General features: G+C 37.3%; 1 protein-coding gene across 3 annotated transcripts in view; it reads right to left on the bottom strand.

Annotated features, from left to right (window-relative positions):
* Nucleotides 1–17,229, bottom strand: part of TBCK (TBC1 domain containing kinase) — a 202,038-nt gene that overhangs the window by 16,212 nt on the left and 168,597 nt on the right. For all 3 annotated transcript variants that reach the window (XM_068975131.1, XM_068975132.1, XM_068975133.1), the window contains one exon: nucleotides 14,814–14,973. In XM_068975131.1, coding sequence (XP_068831232.1) covers nucleotides 14,814–14,973 — 160 coding nt within the window. The remainder of the gene's footprint in view (nucleotides 1–14,813; nucleotides 14,974–17,229) is intronic.

Genomic DNA, 17,229 nt, shown 5'->3' with positions numbered 1-17,229 from the left:
GTATACAATAAAAACTCAGATTCAAAAGCGAGGGCTGTGATGGACCACGGCCAAACCCCAAACTTTGTAGGTCAAGAGGGAGGGTGAGTATGGTTAGTTTCTCATTCAGCCACAAACATTCCTGTGGTAAGGAATAATTAATTAAATGTCAGGCTATGGAAAGCAGGTTTAGGTATACAGAATAACACATATTAAGACAAAATAACTTTTGTCCAGTGACAGGTCATGAATACAGTCCCAGAGATCACAAGATTCAGATAATGACTTGGCAGTTTTTTTTTTTTTCTGGAAATTGTAAATGAGCTCCCTCTGTTTTTTAAAAAATTGCTTATACATATAATATATCCAATAAACATGTTAAAAAACCAAAGTCTAGGTTAGGTGTTTTAGGGTTCCCATTACTACAACTCCTACATTGCTTTTTAATTCACACAATTTTTGAAAGGTTATAAGAATAGGGATTCTCAGGACAGGTTTTATTTTAGTTTATAAGCTTTTTAAAGTAAATTATCCTCCATCGCTTAACAAATGTAAAGTTATATAGAAGATTTTCACTGTTACTCTTAAGCCTCATATGATGTCTAGTGTCTTCAAGTTGCATTAATATCTAAATTGTTTCCTTATAATCTGATAAAAACCCATAGACCAAAAAATTTGCTGACAAAAAGGCAAGGAAAAGATCAGGAGAAAAGCCAAGTTTAACCATAACCAGTGCTTACAGTTCTAACAAGACCAAGAAAGAATTCCTTAATATATAAGGAACTTATAAAGGAGATTTACTTCCTATTATCAAAATGCCTAAGGTACAATTATAAAGAGACCTAATGTATTTTTTGACAGAGGGTTTCATACAAAGTAAAGGTATTATATTAATTGGACAAACTAGACAGATACTATCAGGAGCTAGAGAAATTTACTATAGGGATAACACATAGGCTGAATTGGTTTAAGGAGTTTTCAGAATCGTTTGGTCCCCTTTGAACACACACTTGGCGGAGGACAATCTCAAATGCCTGAGGCCAAAAGCTAAGGGAAGAGCTTCAGCAGAGAGGGAAGAAAGGAGACGAAGCTAGAGAAAAATGGAAAAGGCAAGGACTACTAGTGATTATCTCAGTATCACAAATCTTGGTTTAGCTTGGTTAAGGGATCCAGGAAGTAATGGGGTGGGACTGGAGGGCAGGAGCCTCCTATTACTGCAATACAAATTAACTTCCAATCCGACATGGAAAGGTCAAATGACCTTGGCCTCCAGGGGACTGTAAATGAACACAATTGGAGAATCATCTTATTTTTAAAAATAGTTGTAACAGTATGCCTTGCTTATTATAAATCTGCTTATTTTCACTTGAAAACAAATGCCATATTTTAAATTTAATCCTTACACCAAGGATAGAAAACATCAGCTACATACAATGTTTAGAATTGCCACAAAAATCATCTCTTGTCTAGGCTTCTGAATCAAATGCTATTCAGAAGTGTTTGTTTTGTTTTAAAGAAAAGAATAATAACACACATGGTTTATTACTGAAGATGGCTCTTATGTTCTAAGATGAATATTTCTTCTGATGACAAAAGAAAAGCACCGATTTCATGCCAAGAGGATAGCCAAAGGGTTGTTGACAAGTCAAAGTGAAACACAAAGATTCCTTCAATTTCTTTCTTAGATAACTTTTTGATGTGATACACTAGCAGTGATGAAATCTTTGTGGTCTAATAACCACTAAATATAATCTAGATAAAGAGTAATTATTTTTAGAGTTTCATGTGTTTCAGTGACTAACATAGTAACATGATGTACTGTTGAAGGGACTCACTGAAAGTAAACACTGACGGAGTTTCATTTTGCTCTGGTCAATGTTGTTGGCCATTTTCCTGTCTGAGACCTATCACTAGCTTGAGTGGGATCCCACTGCATTATTTTCCCACAAGGGAAAAAAGGAAACCCAGTAATACTTTAAAGTATGCTGTTGTGCTAAGTCATCATTGTTGCTAAACATTATTATGTACTTCTAGGAAAGAAGTGGATTCACCATGATGTTTTGTCAGCCTAAGATGTATAAGACTTTGACCTTCGGCTGGGGGTAGGACAGTGTGAGTAATGACTGCTAAGAGAATCAAAACAATTCACACATTTGCCCATGGATAATATTTGATTAGTGCTTAAAATCAAAATTTCTGTTAAAATTGAGTAATCCACTCTAGGATATAACAATGAACTTTCCTGAGTTCATTTAGTCCAGGATATGGATGGTAGACTATCTCTGCCTCTGCCTATTGATTTGATGAGGTACCACTTCACACCAGTCAGAATGGCTGCGATCCAAAAATCTGCAAGCAATAAATGCTGGAGAGGGTGTGGAGAAAAGGGAACCCTCCTACACTGTTGGTGGGAATGCAAACTAGTACAGCCACTATGGAGAACAGTGTGGAGATTCCTTAAAAAATTGCAAATAGAACTACCTTATGACCCAGCAATCCCACTGCTGGGTATACACACTGAGGAAACCAGAATTGAAAGAGACACATGTACCCCAATGTTCATCGCAGCACTGTTTATAATAGCCAGGACATGGAAACAACCTAGATGTCCATCAGCAGATGAATGGATAAGAAAGCTTTGGTACATGTACACAATGGAGTATTACTCAGCCGTTAAAAAGAATTCATTTGAATCAGTTCTGATGAGATGGATGAAACTGGAGCCGATTATACAGAGTGAAGTAAGCCAGAAAGAAAAACACCAATACAGTATACTAACACATATATATGGAATTTAGAAAGATGGCAATGACGACCCTGTATGCAAGACAGGAAAAAAGACACAGCTGTGTATAACGGACTTTTGGACTCAGAGAGAGAGGGAGAGGGCGGGATGATTTGGGAGAATGGCATTCTATCATGTATACTATCATGTAAGAATTGAATCGCCAGTCTATGTCTGACGCAGGATACAGCATGCTTGGGGCTGGTGCATGGGGATCACCCACAGAGATGTTATGGGGAGGGAGGTGGGAGGGGGTTTCATGTTTGGGAACACATGTAAGAATTAAAGATTTTAAAATTTAATTAAAAAAAAATAAAAAATAAAAAAAAAACATAAAAACAAACAAACAAAAAAAAAACAAAGAAGTATAATCTGCAAAAGTATTGAATCATTGTTATGGTTCAGTGATGAAATTAATATTAATTAACCTGAAATTAATATTGTACTAATTCTAAGTCAATAAAAAATAAAGCAGAATAAAAAAAAAAAATAAATAAATGAACAAAAAAAAAAAAAAAAAAAAAAAGAAAAGCTATTGCCTTAATTCTCAGATTTATATACTTGCTCTCTGAGATTAATTCAGCATGTTTCCTTGTATGCCCAGGGAATCTAATCCTAGTTTAACAATCAAAGATGCAGTGTCTCATGTGAGTTTCAAAGACATGATTATTTCTGCAAGAAGACAAGAGTGAGACCTTGCCACGTTTTTCACTTAAATGTGACAAAAAGCTTGAATTGACTTTACTCTTCTTTTCATACAGGGGTCTTCCTACTCCCATAGTGACAGATGCAGCCTGTTAATGCTTGGCTTGTCAAATGTTTGCTGACTATACAGCAGCAAGGATCAGCACAAAATCTGATCCCACCCTTGAACAGTAGTATACATTTCAGAAACTAGGGATTCCACTCACTGGAGACTATCTGAATTTCCCTGATGCTGACATAACTTTGTTCACAAAATATCTGGAAATGCTTGATTCTATCATGGTTCACTGCTTTATTTAACCTGAAGGTTAAGGTGAATTAAAGATTACTGACAAGTGAGATTTAATAGGACTTAATTCTGGTATGAAGATGCCTCTACATAGAATACTAATTAAGCTAGAATCTTTGTAGTCCTCCTTTTTTTGTCCTATTCTGAGGGGGGCGGGGGTGCAGAGTAATGTTTTATCTAGAGTAGAAGTGTCAGATTCTAAAAGTTTTTTGATGTATTTAATGTGAGAGCAAGGTCAAAAACAAGAGCCTTATGAAGTGGTAATTGTAAAGAAGCTATCTCATAGAAAAAGTTGCTAATCAGCTGTAATTACAGAAACAGTTCATGAGTACATAATTAACACGGAATCATATATCTTCTGATTATAGTTTCCCAGGTACATGAATAAGTGATATTTCTCAGATCTCTTCTGTCTTCTATGTGATTTTAGATAATACATTCCATACATCTGGTCACTGTAGAGCACTTCCTTCATACCTGTATTACAAAAAATACTAGTCCAATCGCTATGTCAAATGAGTGATTTAATACTATCATATTCTAGATAAGTGGTTCACTTATTTTCTCTTGCAGTTGTTCAATGATATTTTGCTAGTGGTAAATCCACTATAGAGAGATTCTTCTTTTACTGAACTATACTTGATTTCATTTGATGAATTTTCAGTCTAACTTTATTACTAGGTTTTAACAGCAGATGTAAAACTAGAAAAATTATAATCAGTGCCTACTGTTTTTCAAACAGAAAGTTCCCAAGTCCAAATCATAAACATTTTGTGTTTGACATAAAATCATAAACATCTGCAAAGATAATCTGTAACCATGCTAACTAGAATTGGTACCTCTGCTTTCTTTCCACAGCACTGAACTATGGCTTTCTTAATCTTTTCAAAACAGGACTGTGTCAGTTGCAGTACATTGATTCCAGCTTAGAAGAAAAGCTGCTACTTGTTTCGAAATCACTGTTCTGGTTTTGATACACACAGAGGAAAAATATTAGACCTGATCAGAACAGCTTTTATGAAAGATCCTCACTATTGTTTGACCAAAAATTGTAGGGCTTATACGAACTGGGGACAGTGGCGGTATCCTGAAGATATAAAAATTTATAACATAAAATTTTCCATCTTAACCATTTTAGGTGTACAATTCAGTGGTATTAAGTATAACTTAACTGTATAAGGGGAGAGTTGTTGTATAACTCTTGTATACAATGTTGTATAACTATAACTGTAAGAGGGAAGAGTCTAATTTGACTATTCCACACTAGATCTGTTTCTTTGGCTGCTTTTGTTATTATAATCACACACAAGGGCCTGCCTCAGAGAATCCTGCACCTCTGCCTGACTGTTAAACTGAAGTGCCTTTGTTCAGAACCCTGTCCACCTCCAGATGGCAGGAAGGAAGAAATTAACACGTCTGCCTGCCTGAGGCTTGCCATTTTAGGAGATTCTTAGAAGATTAAATGGCCTTTTTACTTTGCTTCCACCTCCTCCTATTTCTTATTCATAAAAGAACCTGGCAGCCAGACCCCAACAAGATGGTTATTTTGAGACATTAGTCTGCCATCTACTTGGTCAGCTGGCTTTCTGAATAAAGTCATATTCCTTGCCTTAACACCTCTTCTCTTGGATTCACTGGCCTCTCGTGCAGGAAGCAGAGCAAGCTTGGACCCAGTAACATAACCACTGGTTATTTCCATATATATATATATTTTTTAATCATTAATGGGAAACCCTGTACCCATTGAGAAACCTATATGCAGGTCAGGAACCAACAGTTAGAACTGGACATGGAACAACAGACTGGTTCCAAATAGGAAGATGAGTATGTCAAGGCTGTATATTTTCACCCTGTTTATTTAACTTATATGCAGAGTATATCATGAGAAACGCTGGGCTGGAGGAAGTACAAAGCTGGAATCAAGATTGCTGGGAGAAATATCAATAACCTCAGATATGCAGATGACACAATCCTTATGGCAGAAAGTGAAGAGGAACTAAAAAGCCTCTTGATGAAAGTGAAAGAGGAGAGTGAACAAGCTGGCTTAAAGCTCAACATTCAGAAAATGAAGATCATGGCATCTGGTCCCATCACTTCATGGCAAATAGACGGGGAAACAGTGGAAACAGTGTCAGACTTTCTTTTTGGGGGCTCCAAAATCACTGCAGATGGTGACTGCAGCCATGAAATTAAAAGATGCTTACTCCTTGGAAGGAAAGTTATGACCAACCTAGACAGTATATTAAAAAGCAGACACATTACTTTGCCAACAAAGGTCCGTCTAAGTCAATGCTATGGTTTTTCCAGTAGTCATGTACGGATGTGAGAGTTGGACTATAAAGAAAGCTGAGTGCCAAAGAATTGATGGTTTTGAACTGTGGTGCTGGAGAAGACTCTTGAGAGTCCCTTGGACTGCAAGAAGATCCAACCAGTCCATCCTAAAGGAGATCAGTCCTGGGTGTTCATTGGAAGGACTGATGCTGAAGCTGAAACTCCAATACTTTGGCCACCTGATGCAAAGAGTTGACTCATTGGAAAAGACCCTGATGCTGGGAGGGATTAGGGGCAGGAGGAGAAGGGGACAACAGAGGATGAGATGGCTGGATGGCATCACCAACTCAATGGACATGAGTTTGGGTAAACTCCAGGAGTTGGTGATGGACAGGGAGGCCTGGTGTGCTGCGATTCATGAGGTCTCAAAGAGTTGGACATGACTGAGTGACTGAACTGAACTGTACCCAGTAAGCAATAAAATATTCCATCCTCTCATCCCTTAGCCCCTTAGTAGCACTAATTTACTTTCTGAATCTATGAATTTGCCTATTTTAGATATTTTATGTAAGAGGAATCATAAAATAATTGTCTTTTATGTGTTTGTCTTATTTACACTATTTTGAAGGCTCATGGCAAATAGATGGGGAAACAATGGAAACAGTGAGAGACTTTATGTTTTGGGGCTCCAAAGTCACTGCAGATGGTGATTGCAGCCATGAAATTAAAAGATGCTTGCTTCTTGGAAGAAAAGCTATGACCAATCTAGACAGCATATTAAAAAGCAGAGAGACTACTTTGCCAACCAAAGTCCATCTAGTCAAGGCTATGGTTTTTCCAGTAGTCATGTATGGATGTGAGAGTTGGACTATAAAGAAAGCTGAGTGCTAAAGAATTGATGCTTTTGAATTGTGGTGTTGGAGAAGACCCTTGAGAGTCCCTTGGACTGCAAGGAGATCCAACCAGTCCATCCTAAAGGAAATAATTCCTGAATATTCATTGGAAGGACTGATGCTGAAGCTGAAACCCCAATACTTTGGGTACCTGAATGTGAAGAACTGACTCATTGGAAAAGACCCTGATGCTGGGAAAGATAGAAGGTGGGAAGAGAAGAAGATGACAGGGAATGAGATGGTTGGATAGCATCACTGATGCAATGGACGTAAGTTTGAGTAAACTCTGGGAGTTGGTGATGGACAGGGAAGCCTGGTGTGCTGTAGTCCATGGGGCCGTAAAGAGTTGGACATGACTGAGTGACTGAACTGAACTGAAGGCTCATCCATGTTGTAGTGTGTATCAGAACTTCATTCCAAAGTACATTATATATATATACCACACTTTGTTTATTCATTCATGTCTTGAGGGACACTTGGGTTGTTTCTGCTTTTGGACATCATAAATAATGCTGCCAAGAGAACTGGCATACAAGTATCCTGTTTAAGTCCATGTTTTCAGTTCTTTTGGGTATTTACCTAGGAGTAGAATTGCTTATTATACAGTAATTCTATGTTTACATTTTCAAGGAACTGCCAAACTATTAAACTGTTTTCTACATAAGCTACATTACTTTACATTTCCCCTGTGCCACCCCCACCCCAAGCCATGCACCTGGGTTCCAATTCTCCAAGTTCTTGCCAACATTTGGGTGCAAAGTGGTATTTCACTGCGTCTTTGATTTGCATTTCCCTATACAGAGGATGAGATGGTTGGATGGTATCACCGACTCAATGGACTCAATGCGTTTGGGTAGACCAGGAGTTGGTGATGGACAGGGAGGCCTGGTGTGCTGTGGTTCATGGGGTCACAGAGTCAGACATGACTGAGTGAGTGAACTGAACTGGATGACAAATGGTGTCAGGTATCTTTTCATGTGCTTATGGCCATTTGTATATCTTCTCCGGAGAAATGTCTAAAATGTCCCAAAATTTGTGCACTTAAAAATTTGATTGCCTTTCTTTTGTTGAGTTGTAGGAATTGTTAGTGAACAGAAATATAACTAATGTTTGTGTGTTGATTTTGTATTCCAATAATAATCCTTTATAGATACATAATTTACAAACACTTTCTTCTATTTTGTGGATGGCAAGGATTGTTGGCCACCATCAGAAGCAGGAAAAGGTGAAGAAAGATTCAACCCACAGCCTCAGAGGGAACATGGCTGACACCTTGATTTCAGACTTCTAGCATCTAGAACTATATTGTATTAAGCCACTCAGTTTGTATTATTTTTAATGTCCTATGAAACTAACATAATTTAATTTTTGATACCTTTTATTTCTTTTTTTTTTGCCTAATTGCTCTGGCGAGAATTAACACAAATCCTTATCAAACTCTTCCAACAAACTGAACAGGAGAAAACTCTTCTTAACTCATGCTACAAATCAGCATCATTCTTCTGTCAAAGTCAAACAAAAACATTGCAAGAAAAGAAAACTACACACAAAAACCCTTGATGACTACTGATGTAAAAACTTCAACAAAATACTAGCAAACTGAATTCAGGAGGCTACTGAAAGGATTATGTACCATGACCAAATGGAATTTACACTAGGAATGCAAGGATAGTTAAATATACGGATATTAATCAACATAACAATACCACATTCATAGAAGAAAGGGAAAAATCATAATTACAATTATCTCCACTGATGCAGAAAAAGCATTTAATAAAATTCAATACCATTCAGTGATAAAATACTCAATAAACTTAAATAGAAGAGAATCTCCTTAATGTGACAAAAGAGACGTATGAAAAAAATCCAACTAACATCATATTCAATGGTGAAAGACCGAAAGCTGTTTCCCTAAGATCAGGAAGAAGACAAGGATGCCTGCTCTTGCCATTTCTATTAAAAAAAGTATAGAGTCTACTTTTTTTCAGTGTTTCTGTGGAAGAATGGGAGATTAGCACTGCTCACTCTGCCATTTTGCTGATGTTACTCACAAACTCTAGAACTTTTATACTATTATTATATATAAAATAATACTTACCAAATTCACATATATGCAAATTATATAGTACTGGAAAATAAAATTAATAGCTGAAATTAATTGAGTGCTTACTATTATCAGGCTGTGTACTGAACTCCTTATTGCCTAATCTGCAATCTTTTCAACAATGCTATGAGGTAGGTATTATTTTCCCCATCTTATAAAGGAATCAATGGTGACTTAGGGAGGTTAAACCATTTGCATAGTTTAACAGCTAGTAAGAAACAAAACAGAGCAGCTAATATAGTCTGACTAAAAAATCATACATTTAAACAGCATCCTTGTAACAGTCAGGGTTCCAACAAACCCTCAGGATAAATTGAAGGGTTTTAACTTACAGTGAGATTAATTACAATGTTATGGAATGTAAGAGAACCATATAGGATGATGTAGTAACCCTGCAACTACCAAAAAGCAGAGCTGTTGTCACCCCTAAAGCGAATGGGACCAGGTGCTGGAAAATGAGTATAGAGAAGGTTTATTGTAAAGAAGCGTTAACCTTTAGTAGAGGAACACTGTAAAACTGAGACAACTTTGAGGGGAGAAACCAGGGGGATAAATATCCTGAGTCGCTCCCTCCCAAAACTTGTCAGAGGTCCCCATTAGCTCAATAACTGGAAGCCAGCAGACATGGAAGTCTGCCATCTTGCACAGAGAGCAGCGTGAAGAAGTGTGGAGAATGGATCTATGATGGGAGGTATGGTAAGTAAAAGATATCTAGCATCATGCATCCGGTCCCATCACTTCATGGGAAATAGATGGGGAAACAGCAGAAACAGTGTCAGACTTTATTTTTTGGGCTCCGAAACCACTGCAGATGGTGACTGCAGCCAGGAAATTAAAAGATGCTTACTCCTTGGAAGAAAAGTTATGACCAACCTAGATACTATATTCAAAAGGAGAGGCATTACTTTGCTGACTAAGGTCCGTCTAGTCAAGGCTATGGTTTTTCCTGTGGTCATGTATGGATGTGAGAGTTGGACTGTGAAGAAGGCTGAGTGCTGAAGAATTGATGCTTTTGAACTGCGGTGTTGGAGAAGACTCTTGAGAGTCCCTTGGACTGCAAGGAGATCCAACCAGTCCATTCTGAAGGAGATCAACCCTGGGATTTCTTTGGAAGGAATGATGCTAAAGCTGAAACTCCAGTACTTTGGCCACCTCATGCAAAGAGTTGGCTCATTGGAAAAGCTCTGATGCTGGGAGGGATTGGGGGCAGGAGGAGAAGGGGATGACCGAGGATGAGATGGCTGGATGGCATCACAGACTTTATGGATGTGAGTCTGAGTGAACTCCGGGAGATGGTGATGGACAGCGAGGCCTGGCGTGCTGCGATTCATGGGGTCACAAAGAGTCGGACACGACTGAGAGACTGAACTGAACTGAACTGAAGCATGCATACATAGTAGAATTCTAGCAAATATGCTTTAAGTTGAGATGCCTCCAACTTAGAGGAGGGTGAGGGGAGAGGAAGCATTAGTAAAGTCATACAGACCTGTACAGCAGACAAAAAGATTATGGAACAATACAAGCAAATGAATGTTAGAAGTTGTCTTTAGCTCCAAGATGAGAAAAATGATTAAAAGTACATCTGTGGACAAAAAAATGTCATTAGCCATTTGAATAAACAAAGGATGTTGCAGCCATAAAACCATCAACCACTGTAGAAGCCCCTGATGGTGTGCAGTGAAGGGAATTACAGATGGAGAAAAACAGGATACTGGCCCTAGATAGTTAAGATGTATATTAAAGGAATTTCAATAAGCCCAGACTCTTGCATCTTGCCACACATAGAAAGGTACTGAAATCATTAGTACCACTGAGATGCCTGTTTTTGTGATCAGCAGTAATCTTTTGATATTTGACTATATATTTTTTTCCCCCTCAGCAAAAACTCTATATCCTGGCTCCTCCCTTCCCTCTTTGGAACATTCCCTAAGAGCTGAGTGGCTGTATCTCCAGCTTAAGTTCTCAATAAGTCTGCTGAATAAAACATGATTCTCAAATTTTAGATTGTGTATTTTTTTAGTTAACACATCTCTATACAAATATTTAAAACTGTTCCTCAAAAATTACTTTCTGACATTGGATTTAAGCATTAATAGCCAAGCATACAATCTGTTCAGTCACTTATCTGCAAGTATGAATAATCATGTAGAGTCTGAGGAAGAAGGAACTACTATGATAACATCTGGTTTCTGATAAGGAAGACACTGGCTAATTTGTCAGGAATGTGATGGCTCTTTATATACCATTATTGTCATACATTCTTATTACTTCATCTAAAGAGTCTTGCTTCCAGATTTCCTTCATTTGTTGAACTTTTAAATTTATTTGCATTGTGATACATGCATTTCACAACATGACATATGATCTATAGTTTATTATTTAATGAAAGAAATGAGTTACCCACTTATTTTTATATACATTTTGACCTTTATGATAAAGTAAACTTAGAATAAACATAAATCTAGAGATTAATACAATGAGTGGGATGTTTGGATGCATCTGACATATTTAAGAAGATTCAGTTATACAGGTCCGCTTGATATCATTTTCAAATGGTTAATGCTTTCTGAAAGTAGAGCCTGAAGCTTGTTAGCACTTAGAGCATAATCGGGAGGAACTATTGTGATCCATGAAAAATCAGAACAAGTTTATTTTGAAAAAACAGGACAAATGGCAGCATTCAGACTCAAAAGCCTAACTTGCTCACTAAGTTAAGAGTATGGGCTTAGAGTCATAGAGACCCATATTTCAGTCCAGGCTCTGACACAAGCAAATTAGATAAACTCCAAATCTAAGTTTTCCCTGTACATAAAATGACTAAATAATGCCTCCCTGATAGATTTGTTGATCACTCACCTAGAGCCAGACATCCTGGAATGTGAAGTCAAGTGGGCCTTAGAAAGCATCACTATGAACAAAGCTAATGGAGATGATGGAATTCCAGATGAGCTATTTCAAATCCTGAAAGATGACGCTGTGAAAGTGCTGCACTCAATATGCCAGCAAATTTGGAAAACTCAGCAGTGGCCACAGGACTGGAAAAGGTCAGTTTTCATTCCAATCCCAAAGAAAGGCAATGCCAAAGAATGCTCAAACTACTGCACAATTATACTCATCTCACACGCTAGTAAAGTAATGATTAAAATTCTCCAAGCCAGGCTTCAGCAATACATGAATTGTGAACTTCCTGATGTTCAAGCTGGTTTTAGAAAAGGCAGAGGAACCAGAGACAAATTGCCAACATCTGCTGGATCATGGAAAAAGCAAGAGAATTCCAGAAAAACATCTATTTCTACTCTATTGACTATGCCAAAGCCTTTGACTATGTGGATCACAATAAACTGTGGAAAATTCTGAGAGAGATGGGAATACCAGACCACCTGACCTGCCTCTTGAGAAACCTGTATACAGGTCAGGAAGCAACAGTTAGAACTGGACATGGAACAACAGACTGGTTCCAAATAGGAAAAGGAGTACGTTAAGGCTGTATATTGTCATGCTGCTTATTTAACTTCTATGCAGAGTACATCATGAGAAACACTGGGCTGGAAGAAGCACAAGCTGGAATCAAGATTGCCAGGAGAAATATTAATAACTTCAGATATGCAGATGACACCACCCTTATGGCAGAAAGTGAAGAAGAACTAAAGAGCCTCTTGATGAAAGTGAAAGAGGAGAGCAAAAAAATTGGCTTAAAGCTCAACATGGCATCCAGTCCCATCACTTCATGGCAAATAGATGGGGAAACAGTGGAAACAGTGGCTGACGCCTGATGTTGAAGCTGAAACTCCAATACTTTGGCCACCTCATGCGAAGAGTTGACTCTTTGGAAAAGACCCCAACGCTGGGAAAGATTGAAGGCAGGAGGAGAAGGGGATGACAGAGGATGAGATGGCTGGATGGCATCACTGACTCGATGGACGTGAGTCTGAGTGAACTCCGGGAGTTGGTGATGGACAGGGAGGCCTGGCATGCTGTGGTTGATAAGGTTGCAAAGAGTTGGATACAACTGAGCAACTGAACTGAACTGATAGAATTGTTATGAACAATAAAAAGAGATAACATATAAAAGTATTTGTCACAGTGCCAAGCACACAATCACCAGTCAGTAATTGGGATGATTATCACTGTGAAGATTTCTTCCTGAAAGTTTCCTTGGCAATCCAGTAGTTAAGACTCTGTGCTTTCATTGTAGGGTGTGTGAGTTATACTCCTTGTCAGGGAACTAAGATTCTGCATGCCTCATATTGCAGTCAAAATATAAAAAAAATTTTTTTTAAAGTCCACCTCATTTGGAGTAATAAAAAACAATTCTTCCAAAGGCTGTGTATTATGTGCAACCCAGAAATACGTGATTCTGAACACTATTTCTGTGAGTTGAATGTATTGATATGCATTGTAATCGAAAATGGATATTTTTCATTGGAGTGATATGGCAATATGGATTAATGTAGCAGCAGCAGTATTGTGGTAATAGTAGTAATAATAATAATAAAAGCCAATTTACCTAAAAATAATGGAGATACCAAGGCTTTAGTTCTAAAATGTTCTCAGTTACTTATTAAAATTGCACATTAGTCATTTACTATACTGACTTTCTCTGATATAGGTATATTTAGATTCCCTATCAAGTACTAGATACAGTGACATAAAAGAGAGATGAGTAATTTAAGACTTACATAGCTAATATCCACTCAGATATTTCTTTAGTTTCGTCAATTAAGCTTTTTTTTCTTTTTACCGAAAATGACTTTAATTTAGTGTCAAAAGCCAATACTTCTGAAACAAGATTATTAGATGCTTAAAACAGCCTATGACAACAGTCTTAAAGTTCTCACTTGACTACAATTCCATAGATATCCTTTCTGGATTATTCAGCTTATTTGCATAAGCTATCTTCAGAGAGCAAACTATCTCTGCTATTTTTTCAGAAGCAGATTCTTCTGTCCTTTTAGAAAAAGGGCCTGTCCTGGTTCACTGTTGCCTACATCTAGATATGTCATTTTAAAAGCTGCTTTATAGAGCTCTGATTGACATACAATAACTTATACATATTCAAAGTGTACATTTTAACGTTTGACTGTGGGATTTGTAAATAAGTACATAACTTGTCTTTTATGAAAAGTAAAGGTTGATGTTTGGTAGAAACCAATACAATACTGTAAAGCAATTATCCTTCAATTAAAAATAAATAAATTAAAAAAAAAAAGGTGAAGTTTTTGACTTCCAGAAACTACTCTGTTTCATGTTTCAAAAATTTTAAGAACATAATCAGAAGAGAGAAAAGCCATTTTACTGTCTAATATACTCCTCAGTTCCTGAAAGTTGGTATCCTTCCCAAATTCGCTATTACCATAAAACTTTGAGCCTGTAAGAAACAAAACCCACAGATTCGAAAAAATTCCATCAGGATCAGCTTTCAGAACCACCAATCAAGTCCCACTGTTTTTCTCCAATGAAAGGAATTGAATTCCCTTCTTGTAATTTTAACTGCAATTTTAACAGTTAAAAAACAAAAAGTCAAAACCAAAACAAAACATAGTAGGCTATCATTTGAAGTTTCCTAAGCTTAGTATTGATTCTGATGCTGTAGAGTGAGGAAAAGAAGCTTGAATTCTTTTACCGGGAAAAGGTAGACAATCTCTGTGATGTAAGAATATAGACAGATATTCAAAGCTCATTTGATTTGCAACCAGCTCCTGAAGAAATGACATTTAGACAACCTGTGGAAGTAGGCAGGTAAATAACTCATCATGAGGTCCATATGACAGTTCTGAGTACACTTACCTCTGCTGTGTGCTTTGCCACATTCCCCACAATGACAATGACCTTCCCTTTGAAGCTCTGGAGCATGGCAGTGTAAGGTCCCTGGCTAAGCTCCCCTTCAGCAGTGAATGCAGTGCTGAATGGAATGTTGATGCTGCCTGAAATGTGACCCCGAACAAAACTGAGAAAAAAGGTTAAGGGAAACATTTATTTGTGTGCACATCTGAATGTGTGAGAGAAGCTCACAGGGAATTAATTCTCAGAAGAGAGTACCATTAAAATCAAACACAAATGGAGATAATACTTGAAAATCCCCTGAACAGAAAAACCAGTTTAGTCATACAAGCAAAGATTAATTTAGCTTATTTTGCAAGAGAAGCAAGGCTAACTTGACCTGGGTCACTTCTTGTTTATGCCTCTGAAAATTGTAAGTGAAACTTAAACTGTCTCTCTAAATTGATATTTGATGCTCACTAACCATTTCCCTTTCATTTAAGAAAATTCTAATATTGTAACCAGTCACTGAAAAATAGTCACGGCTGCTTTTTAACAATATACCTCTAAGCCTTACTCCATGTTTTGGTTCAACTGCTCCTGGTTTGCAAACTGTCTTTTGGTGTGTATACAATAAACTTTTTATTAACTACTACTTTATTAATTAACTTTTATTAATTACTGTTTTAGTTATCAGAGAAGGCAATGGCACCCCACTCTAGTACTCTTGCCTGGAAAATCCTATGGACGGAGGAGCCTGGTAGGCTGCAGTCCATGAGGTCACTAAGAGTCGGACACGACTGAATGACTTCACTTTCACTTTTCACTTTCATGCACTGGAGAAGGAAATGGCAACCCACTCTAGTATTCTTGCCTGGAGAATCCCAGGGACGGGGGAGCCTGGTTGGGGTCGCACAGAGTCGGACACGACTGAAGCGACTTAGCAGCAGCTTTAGTTATTCATCAATTTTACTTCTTTTTCCCCCCTGAACTTTTGACAAAAAGGAAAAAGATCAGCCAAAGATGTAAATAAGACTTTCTTGATTAAACAAAATATTGTGAAAGTGATCAGAATGCAGCAAATCAATGGCAATCACATAGGGTGTACAACATTCATGGCTTTCAATTCATTATCACTATTGTTACTACTACTGTGATTATTTTAAAGCTCTATTACAAAAGAGTGCAATTAAAAAGATGATTCTTCCTATAGAGTCTATGGAGAAAGATATTATTATTATATCAATCACTTAACAACTACAAAAACTGCTCTGAAAGAGATGTATATGATGCTTTGATAGGACGTGTCAATTTGAGGAGGACAGGGAAGGTTTCCACCAAGGTAATAAGTGATGGCTGAGGTAAAATTTGAATAATTAATAAAAGTTAGGCAACAGAATAGAATACAGGTGGTATAGAGTGGTGGAAGGGACAAACGTTTCAGGCAGAAATGTGAGGTGTGTACTGGGGAGGCACATGACTAATCATGAGAAAGGAAGGAAGGCCAGTATAGTGGAATGCAGAGAGCAAAGACAGCATAAGACCAGCCTGGAAATGAATGCAGAGGCCAGATCATACAGCACCTTGCAGATCATGTTGTTAAAATTGGTCTTTCTCCTAGAGCAATGAAAATCAGGAAGTATTTTTAACAGATAAGAACAGATCACATTTGCACTTTGGCAACAAGTTGGAGAAAGGCTAGGAGAGTGAATGTGAAGGTTAGTTTGTAAGACATCTGTCTAGGCTGTATCTTGTCTCCTCCTTAACAATCACTGATGATAATCATGAAGAGAGGTTTATGTTCAATAGAAGCATCTCCCCCTGAACTTCCACTTTAGATATGTTCTTTACAAAACGGAAAAGTCATAGATTTTAAAAGGCTATATCACAAGCAACGAATATCTGCCCCCCCACCAAAAGAAACTAATCAATCATTGCTGTAGAAGAATTATACATGATACTTGTAATTAATATTATATTAATATAATTATAATGATTTATTGATATGAAAATTTCTCAACTGCCCCAGTCTGTAGGTTCATCTTTAGAATATTACTTCTCTATGTTTCTGTCAATCTCTCTTTTTCCCTCATTAACACAGTTAGGAGAAATTTGAGGCTCCTACTCTCAAGATTGACGGTGGAGGTTGAACACATATCTTAAACTTCTAGTCAGCTGTTACTTCATTTTTCTTTAAAGAGAAGCATTTGGCACTAACAATGAGGGAAAGGATATAAAAAATTCTGGAAAATGAAATGAGAAATAGAATAGATACCATTCCAGGTACACTGTTTAGTTAGAATGTTCTAGAACATTTCATCAGCTCTAGTTTTTTGAACATTTACAATGGCTCAGTATTCAAAGTATTGGCTTCTGTTTTCATGAAAAGATTTTGACTTTGTCCTCAGCATATAATTACTACAATAGCACTTTAATCTTTAAT

Source organism: Capricornis sumatraensis, chromosome 7 (assembly GCF_032405125.1).
Source record: "Capricornis sumatraensis isolate serow.1 chromosome 7, serow.2, whole genome shotgun sequence".
Classification (NCBI taxonomy): domain Eukaryota; kingdom Metazoa; phylum Chordata; class Mammalia; order Artiodactyla; family Bovidae; genus Capricornis; species Capricornis sumatraensis.
The sequence above is the reverse complement of the archived record's forward strand: the minus strand, read 5'-3'. Positions and strand labels throughout refer to the sequence as shown.